This window comes from Acanthochromis polyacanthus, chromosome 12 (genome assembly GCF_021347895.1).
Source record: "Acanthochromis polyacanthus isolate Apoly-LR-REF ecotype Palm Island chromosome 12, KAUST_Apoly_ChrSc, whole genome shotgun sequence".
NCBI lineage: Eukaryota > Metazoa > Chordata > Actinopteri > Pomacentridae > Acanthochromis > Acanthochromis polyacanthus.
Window position 1 is genome coordinate 573,059 of NC_067124.1, and position 10,571 is coordinate 583,629.

General features: G+C 41.8%; 1 protein-coding gene across 1 annotated transcript in view; it reads right to left on the reverse strand.

The window, feature by feature from the left end:
- Window positions 1-865: 865 nt before the first annotated feature.
- ttk (ttk protein kinase) overlaps window positions 866-10,571 on the reverse strand; it is a 21,339-nt gene continuing 11,633 nt past the window's right edge. The window contains 18 exon segments of the mRNA XM_051956571.1: window positions 866-2,209; window positions 2,286-2,371; window positions 2,449-2,545; window positions 2,830-3,006; window positions 3,100-3,174; window positions 4,648-4,772; window positions 4,867-5,018; window positions 5,226-5,383; window positions 5,497-5,589; window positions 6,719-6,845; window positions 7,123-7,268; window positions 7,757-7,926; window positions 8,012-8,155; window positions 8,689-8,795; window positions 9,035-9,245; window positions 9,248-9,256; window positions 9,367-9,475; window positions 9,609-9,684. Coding sequence (XP_051812531.1) covers window positions 2,141-2,209; window positions 2,286-2,371; window positions 2,449-2,545; window positions 2,830-3,006; window positions 3,100-3,174; window positions 4,648-4,772; window positions 4,867-5,018; window positions 5,226-5,383; window positions 5,497-5,589; window positions 6,719-6,845; window positions 7,123-7,268; window positions 7,757-7,926; window positions 8,012-8,155; window positions 8,689-8,795; window positions 9,035-9,245; window positions 9,248-9,256; window positions 9,367-9,475; window positions 9,609-9,684 — 2,131 coding nt within the window. The 3' untranslated portion in view covers window positions 866-2,140.

Genomic DNA, 10,571 nt, shown 5'->3' on the forward strand with positions numbered 1-10,571 from the left:
TGTCTGTCTGTGTGAATGTGAGTGTGATTGTTTGTCTCTATGTGTAGCCCTGTGACAGACTGTTACCTGTCCAGGTGTCCCCTGTCTTCACCCTCAGTCAGCTGGAATAGGCTCCAGTCCCCACGACCCTGATGAGGGTTAAGTGGTGTGTAGATGTTGGATGGATGGATGTTCTGGCTATTTAAGATCCTTTCATTGGTTTATACTAAACTTTTAATGGTCCAACCTCTTCATCAGATTTGCCTCTGTCCTAAGAAGCATGTAGATCTTCCAGTACAGCTAATTACACCAAAAAGGATAAAACCCCAGAGTGAAGCATGCTTTAGTTATCACAGGCCATCTGAAGACCTGAGGGGCCTGCAGACTGCAAAAAACTCCAGATCTACTGCTTTAGTCTGGTTTTTACTTATCTCTTTATTTATACATCTTAGCCAGTTTTGCCTCATGTGAAGGCTCGTAGAGCACTTTGTGTTACATTTATTTGTCATCTGTTACTGGACTGATGGATCTTCTGATGGTCCTCACTGTGGAGTCTATAATATACTTCATCAGCCACCTTCTGGATCAGGACCTGGCCGACCCCAACCAGAGCTGCTTCATCAACAACCATGTGCTGCCTCGCATCCGTAGCTTTGGAGGCTAAAAGGCTCATTTATTTTTCAGAATTACTACACAATCATCTAACTGTAAATACTGGAGGGAGCTCGGCTCATCCATCCATCCTCTATACACCGCTTTATCCTCACTAGGGTCATGGGGGGTGCTGGAGTCTATCCCAGCTGACTCTGGTGAAGGCAGGGGACACCCTGGACAGGTCACCAGTCTGTCACAGGGCTACATATACAGACACACAATCACACCTACGGACAATTTAGAGTAACCAATTAACCTCAGCATGTTTTTGGACTGTGGGAGGAAGCCGGAGTACCCGGAGAAAACCCACGCATGCACAGGGAGAACATGCAAACTCCATGCAGAAAGATCCCAGGCCCTGGCCGGGATTTGAACCGGGGATCTTCTTGCTGCAAGGCGGAAGTGCTAACCACTATGACACTGTGCAGCCTGAGCTCGGATCATTCTTTGCATAAATGTTGGAATAACTTTACTTCACATAAAATTATTCATAACTGCTCTGCCAAGGAACAGAACAGTCATGTGACGATCTGTCAGTCAGCAACGTTACTCTAAAACAGGCCAACGGATTTGGATGAAATTCTCAGGGAAGATCAGAAATGACTCAAGGACCAAGTGATCAGATTCTGTCAGTGATGCAGTTTATAGTCTGGATCCACGGATTTGTTAAAGATTTCTGTATCATTGACAGACAGCATCACAGCGTCACTGTAACCATGACAACCAGTGAACACTACATCAGCTGATTGTGATCCTACTACAGATCCACCTCTGAGGACCACAAATTTTTAAAAAGATTTCATTGATCAGAAATCATACCTTGATGGAGTACTGTGCTCTGTGTGCTTTTCTTGTTAATTATTTGTATGACAAGTAATCATCAACCCTGGATTTTAATTCTACAAAATGAAGGACCGGTTTTGAAGATGGATCTGGTCCAACCAAGGAGTACTGAATATTTATGCAATAATTTAGCAGTGTGCTGAATACTACATCAACATGTTGAAGACCGTCTCTAGCCGGGGTCTCTAGCTGCTGCTTTTTCTGGACATAGAAGTGACTCAGATATCGTTTGTGAATCCATTTCAGTGTAAGTGCTAGAAGACCAACTGAATCTGGTTTTGAGACTGTCACTGGTTCACTGCATCTTCAAGATGGCTGCGACTTCAAGAAAATGGGAATTCTTGAGATGTTGTTGCTAAAGCAGCCTCTTTTTTTCTGCTGTACTATTTCAATACTGAGTTTCAGTGAGCATGTCAGAGGGCAACGCTCAGCTGTAATAAATAAACCTACAATGTTTATTTGAATACATGTTTATTTGACTATGCTATATACTGCATATTCTTACATTTAATATCACTAAAAAATGAAGCAATATAACGATTTTTTTTCCAAGGAAACAAACATACCAATAAAAACTTGTCGGTTTTGACTGTTTACAACAGTAAACTGTGCTTAAGTGGTTCAGAGGGTATCATAAGGAAAAATCCACATTTTTTCAGGAGAGCTAAGATGATGACTTTGCACACTCCGCAACATCCAGCTTCCTGCCGCTGCTGCACATTCTCGCCAAATTCTGTGAGAAACAGAAAGCAGAGTTAGTGCTTCAGAAATTCACTGCCCAAGAAGAAGTTCTAGCAAAGAAATCTTACATTAGCAGCTCTGATGATGCTGCTTGGAGACTGCAGAGCTGCCAGGTCTGTTAGGATCCTCTGGAGGTCACTGGTAGATGGATGTTCTGAAACGGATGCAGGAATTACAGGCCGCTGTCACATGTTGATCAGCACAGATCACTTCTGCTCTGTGTGTGTGTACCTGGTTCAGGCGATGCTTGTGGCTTCAGCTGCAGATATGGATGCTCCAGCAGCTCTGCAATAGAGATTCTCTCTCTGGGGTTTCGTACTAAACACCTCTGTTAAAAGCAGGTCATAAATCACAGATTTAACATCACTTTAGAAGCAGATGTGTCTGTTCACGCTGCACTGTCTGCAGTTTTCACTCATGTTTGGTTATTTATCCCTCCATGCTGTCCGAGTCTATTTCCCAGAGACGGTCTTTAAAGTGACCAAGCCTTGTGTTGACTATGACTACTGTACCGTCTATTAAACAGTTTATTTTTATTAATTAAACGTCTACAGTAACATTCACTAGCCCACACCTGAATTAATGTGGAATACAGTCTGCTTGTTGTCTCACCTTCAACACATCCAGCAAATCCTTCTCTGAGATGTCAGGAAACTCGATCTTATGAGAAGGATCGATGATGGCGTGCAGCTTGGTGATCTGGTTGGTGATGCTCTGGAATGGAGTCTTCCCATAAGTCAGACAGTACAGTATACACCCAAGAGACCACACGTCACCTTTGGGACTGATCTGTGGAGCAAATTTAGAAAAGGCTTTTCACATTCTATCAGATTTCTCTGCACCGTAATAAAAACGGAATCAGAAAAAGTGCAGATAAAAAACCTTTGAGCGTGCTTTTCCTGGCTGGGATGAAGTGTCTTTGATGGCTTCAGGAGGCATGTAGTTCAGAGTTCCTACCTGGGTTTGACAACATGTATGTGACATGGGATGAATCTGCATCTCTGCTCTCACACCATCCTAATTAACTGTATTTAACCCTGGAATGTAAATTAGTTTAGGTTTTTGATATTTCCTCTGTGAGTTTACAAGAAAAGAATGCATTGGATCAGTATCGGTGACATGATTTAGCACAAAGACAGGAATCTGAGGAGACGTTCAGAGGGCGGGGTTACTCTGACAGTAAAATCATGCACTTACATTATTACAAGAACAGACGTTTTTCTGCATCGGTATTTTTGCTTTTAACGCAGCAGTACATTTTCCTGAATAAGCATTAAAGGAATGTTTGCATTGCTGCACTTTCACAGTAACACTCGTACTAAACAAAACTTCATTCATTTGTTTCTGCAGCCCAACAGCAATGATTTACTGAGGCCACAAGTTAAAGGGGGGGACACGAAGGAACAAGCAAATATTCACATCGAAGGGGGTGGAGGGCTGGGGTGTATCTGAATACTCGGATCTCAAAATAAAAATTTGGATACCACCACTTGGATATTCAGGTCCAGTCCGAGAAAACACTTCACCACAGAGCAACATATGAGCAGCAGTCAGACGTCTGTGTGTCTGATGCTACAGTCTCTGAGCCAATCAGAGCCCAGCACTGAACGCTACACATCTTATTTAGATTAAATATTCTTTTAATATGGTGTAATTATTGTTTTTTTGCATGCGTGGGTTTTCTCCGGGTACTCCGGCTTCCTCCCACAGTCCAAAAACATGCTGAGGTTAATTGGTTACTCTAAATTGTCCGTAGGTGTGAATGTGAGTGTGATTGTGTGTCTGTATATGTAGCCCTGTGACAGACTGGTGACCTGTCCAGGGTGTCCCCTGCCTTCACCAGAGTCAGCTGGGATAGACTCCAGCCCCCCCATGACCCTAGTGAGGATAAAGCGGTGTATAGAGGATGGATGGATGATAGCGATCACAGAGCCGGTCACTGTGACTGAACTGTTGTGCTGCAATGCACCATGGGAGTTGGGGGTTTAAATGTCTTTTTTGTGGTTTATGTTAGTGTTCCGGTGGTATTAGTGTTTGTGTCTTATTGTGTTTTTGTGGTTTATTCAGCCTAGTTAGTTTGGTTAAGTGTTATGCTGTCAGGACCGTGATGTGAAGTGTTTGATCACTTCCTGCCTCATTTATTAAAGAACTGCCTTCTGTGTGTGTCAGAATAAAAGCATCTGCAGAGTGCATTAAAGGGAGATATCCTTTCTCCAGCAACGTTCTTCTACGCAGCTCGCCACAACAATAAACATATAAAACGCTCCATGTACCGCAATAATCCCACGATAGAGCGAAAAATTTGCGACAGAAAATCAGACCTACACAATTTAAAAATCTGCAATAGTGAGACTGTGAAAACTGAACCGCGATATGGCGAAGGAGGACTGTACATGAGAGGTTCAGACATTCATTAAAAATATGACTGACTTGTGAATCCTTCATAATGCTCGTTACGTCCGGTTGGATTCTGTTTGCGATGCCAAAGTCGATCAGTTTCAGCGACGCATTCACGATGACAAAATTTGCCGGCTTTAAGTCACTGTGGACGATTCCTGCAGAGAACATAAAGACAAGCAGCGGTCAGAATAAAAGATCATTTGCAGTGCCAATTAATGAGCAATTCTGAGAGGCACAAAGGGAAAGAACCGTGTTTGTGGATGATCTGGACGGCCTCCAGCATGTTCTTCCAGTAGTATTTCCTCTCCAGGGGGTTCACAGTTTTACGATTTCGCAGCCAAGCGTTCAGATCCAAGTTTCCACACTCCATCAGCATGTAGATGTAGCTGTGGGTTATTTCACTACAAAACAGAAAAGCAGCCACGCATTACAAGTAAACCTGACATACTACACATTAACTCATTAAAAATATGTATACAGAATAAATGCCTACACTTTTATCAATCCTGACATCTGGCATTAAATGGCAATTATTCCGTTTCGTACCAGGCAAAAGACGTCCACTGTGACGCCCGAATAAACTGCCTTTAGATCAACATTGTACTCACTAGTCATAGAGTTTTATGATTTGATCGCTGTACTGCTGCAAATGGTTCAGGTGCTCAATTTCATTTTTGTAGCTTTCTACTGTCTGAGCATCAGCCTCCTCCAGGTCGACATATTTCACAGCAAACATCTGCTTTTTGTGGTCGAGGACCTGGTAGACCTGGAAAAGCAGGAAACGGCATTCATATCAGGATGGTTGGAAACAACATTCAACTCTTACCAGACTATAAGGAAGTGTTTGTGGCATCACAGGAGGTCATCATCAGGACTCACCTTGCTCGATCCGCCACGTCCAATCATCTTGAGGATGAAGAACTGCCTTCCCTTAATGGTAATGGAATCATTTGAAAACGCACTGAGGGGAGCCTAGGAGAAGATTTGAACAAAATGTCATTTTTCAGTACAGTTTAGAGAGAATTTTAGGCCCCTAGAAAGAGTTTAATACTCTAAGACAAGATGCATACACTCCCCTCCAGAAGTACTGAACAGTGAGGTCAGTTCTTTATTTTTGCTGTAGACTGAAAACATTTGGGTTTGACATCAAACCATGAATACGAGACAAGAGATCAACATTTCAGCTTTTATTTCCAGGTATTTACATCTGGATCTGAATCACAGCTATTTGTAACAGAACAGCAAATCTTTAGGAGATCAGAAGTATTGGAACAGATAGACTTAAAATCAGTTAAAGTGAATAAAACTTCATATTTAGCTACAAATCCTTTGCTTGCATCAAACTTTTTCATTCTTCTTTTGTGCTGCTTTTCCAGGCTTTCATCACAGCCTCTTTCAGGGTGTGCTTGTTTTGGGGGGTTCCTCCCTTCAGTCTCCTCTTTAGCAGGTAAAAAGCAGCTCTACGGGGTTGAAGTCTGCAGACTGACTCAGCCGGTCCAAAACCTTCCACTTCCTGCTCCTGATGAACTCCTTTGTTGTTTTTCAGTGTGTTTGGGTCATTATCTTGATCTCTCAATCAGTCTGGTTGCATCTTTCTTTAAATTGTCAGACTGAATGTTTCTGTAGACTCCTGAGTTCATTTTGCTGCTGCCATCATGTGTTCCATCATCAGTGAAGATCAATGATCTCGTCCCAGAAGAAGACATGCAGCCCAAACCGTGACATTACCTCCACTGTGTTCCACAGATGAGCTGGTATGTTTAGGATCATGAGCAGATCCTTTCTTTCTCCAAGCTTTAGCCTTTCCATCACTTTGGTGAAGGTTCATCTTTGTCTCATCAGTCCACAAAACTTTGACTCAGAACTTGTGAGGCTCATTTCTGTCCTTTTAGGACAATTCCAGCCTGGCCTTCCTGTTCTTCTTGCTAATGAGCGGTTTGCATCTTCTCATGTAGCCTCTGAGGTGTGTAGTCTTGGACCAAACCATTTTTATAATACCACGTACTATTCCATACACACTGTATGTTCTGAGTGTGACAAATAAATGCAGTGTGTAAAGGTTTGAGATTAAAAACAAAAGTAGGGTGTAAACATGCTGCACCTGTGGAGTCTGGAAACATGGCGGCTGGTTTACTGGTGTGCACGGCTGCTGAACAGGTCCAGCTCTGTGTGCCGCTCCTGCAGATGAAGACACTTCATGGCCTCTCTTTACAACAGGAGTAATGACGCTGAGGAGGCAGACAGAGAAATGAAGAGTCCATTCAGATGACAATTCATTCAAAAAATACTCTAAAATGAATACAACAACGTCTTGCAATGTTTGCTCGACTAGAACTGACATTTAGTGGAACTTTTTACAATAAAATGTACAATTTAAATGGGTTTTCTAAAGGAAACTGACAGACAGGTTTGAATTTATATAATAAACAAAAGAAGTCTTTTAAGCTTAAACTGAAAATGAAACAGCATATGTAACATATTAAAGTCAGAAGCTGCAGGCATCACCTGTTAGCACCGGGGTTGTTGTAGCTGTTGGGCGTCTGGCAGACCGTTTGTGGGTTCAGTCTGGTTGGAAGTTGGAGGGACGGAGTTCGAAAAGACTCCGCCAAACGGGGAACTGGTCTGGGGTCAGGAGGTGTTGTCCGTTTATCCTTAAAAGAAACAGTGAAGCTTAATGTGATGCTGAAGGACAAAGCTTTCATATATGTTGTTCATGGTATAAATCACTTTAAATGGCTGGGTTTGTTTTGTTAAAAGGTGTAAATATCATAGTAAATACTACAGATTTGTAAAATATCATCAATGGAAATTTAGACAGTCTTGTCAGCTTTAAGGAGATTGAAAAAAAACATACAGAAAGTTACTTTGAATGATGTGATGCAGAATGCTGACTTATTTTTCAATTTTCTTTCCACTCCTTTTTGACGGCATTTGTGCATCAGAATGCTGAAACTGAGTGGACTGGAGGTGGAGCTAGTTAATGCTGAATAACAGGTGAATTTATACAAATCAAATTAAGCTCATAAAATACCCGTGTACTCAGACATTTCACAGTACTCCTGTGTCTCATATTCCACATGTCAGCAGCAGCCACATGAAACGCTGCAGTAACTTATAAGTGGACAGAAAGCCAGCGGACCTCTGGAGAAACATGGCGGCTGACCAGCGTTGGGATCTTCCACTCTGATAAAGGCTCCTTGCTCGCAGGCTGTGGCTGATCCACTGAGCGGTTTACAGGAAGCCGACCAGGAAGAAGCACCTCCTGGTTCCCCTCACAGGAGGCCACTGTTGGAGCTCCTGTTTGAAAATCTAAAAGAGATGTGGGAAAAAAAGATGTTCCGTTCATCCCAGCGCTTTGACCCACGCGGTGAATGAGATGTGACTGAACCTCTACCTGTGGACGGTTCCTCTGCCTGGATGGGAAGCAGCTGCTTCTCTCCAGCTTTAAGGTTACGGATGGACACGTCCAGGAGCTCCGCTGGTCTGGCCTTCAACACCTGGGCTTTGTGCAGAATTGAAGTAGCTTTGATCACATTCCCTAAAAATAAGAAAGGAGCAGGAAATAACTTTAAAGTATACTGTACTTTCTGTGATCTGCAGACAGGCTGGATAGACGAGGGTCAGAAGTTACAACCAACCAACAAAAACCATCTCTAAATATAAGGAATGAAAATTTTAAACTGTTTTCTTAACTGATAGTTGGCTGCGTTAATAAATAATAATTCAATCTTTAATATACAAAAATAAAGAGTATTTTTCCTTCTGTGAAAATTTTAAACCACTGACACTTAACGTTCACGGTAAAACCGGCTTTGTTAAACGTGGAATTTGAAACACAAGTAAACACCTCATTACTGAAACCAGAAATGAAACAGCAGAAAATTAAAGCAGCTCTCTTTAATTAAAGAAGCTTAAATGAAGTCATTATTTTTTGCCGTTTCATAATTTTATCTTTTCTTTAAACTCCTAATTTAAACAAGCTGATTTTGCAGTGAACATTATCTGCACAACCTAGAGTAAAAGACAGGTTAGACTATGAACACAGCTCCAGATTTTAAGAAAATGACAAACCTTGAGAGACCTCAAACTGTGCATGTGCTATGTGGACGAAAGCGAAGCCTTTACAGTTGGATCTGGCAACTATGAAGTGGTCCTCTGCTTCATCTGGGTCCTCAATCCTGCAGATTAAAAAAGAAAACTCTTCACAACTGAAAGTCAATGTTTGCTTCTCTAAATCTTTCCCACACACTACACTGTTTGAGTTATGTGTGTGTGATTGAACTGAACACTGTACTAGACCTCCTTAATACCACACAGGAGCTCCTTAAAGTAAAACTAATACTTGGTTTGGTTGATTAGAGGCGGGATATCCTTACAGCCTCACAACAGAAATGTAGGAAGCTTGGTCCAAACTCACCCCTTCAGTTCTGCGTATCTGACTAGTATTCTGGCATAGCTGGTGTCTTTGCTGTACTGTCTGATTGGCAGCCTGGAGAAGACTTTAGAATAACAGTCCTTCAGCTTATTAAGGAGGCTGATGTCTGTGCGAGGGTTTCCTCTTTTCTCCAGGTTTGTGAGGTACGTCCAGCACGACTCAGGAGACTTGGAACTGATGACCTGATCAAATTGTAGGTTACATCTGCCAGAGAAAGCACCATGTCAGTAAACAGGAAACGGGACTAAACGTCTGTTGTACATGAGGATGAACACACTGCAGGGAATTTACTGTGGCATTAGGTAAGGTAGTACCTTCTAGTCTAGAAGAGTCTCTAGTATGATGTGAATGAAGAAGTGTGGTGGTGGAGTCCACAGCGGCCTGGTCCTCCCACAGACACTGAGCCGGACTGAGGACTGATGGCTGAGAACACACCGAGAACATTAGCTCTTCTTTCTTTAACTCAAATTGAGCTTCTTAACAGAACAAGAGCAATGAAAACCATTGAGCAAGCTTTCTGCCGTGCACAGACTCAAACAAGCTTATCTGAACTCACCTGAACATCCCGATCGACAGCAGCTTTCTTTGAGGACAGCCCGACCCCCGAGTTCACACTGGAAGCAGAAGTTTGCCTGAGAACAAATTACACAAAGCAAGCATCAACAACACACACGAGTCCTGAAAAAAAACACTTGACTGACAAATTTAAGAATTTGCATGCAAAGGAGAGTAACGGTTAAGTTTAATGGATTATTTTAGTCTCATAATTAACATTTTCACTGGGTGACATCTGATTTCTCAGTCGTGGTTTACAAGATAAAACAAGAAAGTAAAAGTGACCAAAGCTCAGTAAACGTGTTAACCCTGAGGGTTTTCTGGTCTCAGTTAATACTTTAGCTTATTATGACCTGAGGGCTACAAGTCTGACGAGATAAAACTATTTCTGTGCTGAAAAATGAATGAATTAATATTTACTTTTTTACCATTGATAGTATACTGTGGGATAACTGCAGCACAAACGCTGGTGGAAAACAGCTTTTGGACGCTCCATACATTTGCATGTATGCTGCATTCAGAATCACTGTCAGGTGTTCAAGTGCAGTTTCTTTTAGTACAATCACAGCCATAATACTACGCAAATCCCAAAAAAGTCATTAAAAACTTAAAATTCATTAGTTCCATAAAAATAAGAAATTTTCAGTGTTGGGTTTTTTTGGTAGAATTTGGTTTTGTTAGTTTTCCTTGTAAATAAACAAAAGAAATAATCATGTTTGTGTCTGTCTGATGCAGCCACACCTTTAAAAACACAAAAAATGTCCACAAATATTTCATGATAATATTTGACATTGTGTAAAATTTTCTTTCTCCCCCGACTGTACATTTAGCGAGCACTTTATTAGGAACACCATATGAATACTGGACAGCGTCTCCTTTTGCTCTGAAAGCAGCTTTGGTCCTCGGTGGAACAAAATCAAATCCAAATGAACAAAGCTCCTGTAGTCCTTACAGGCTGACAAAA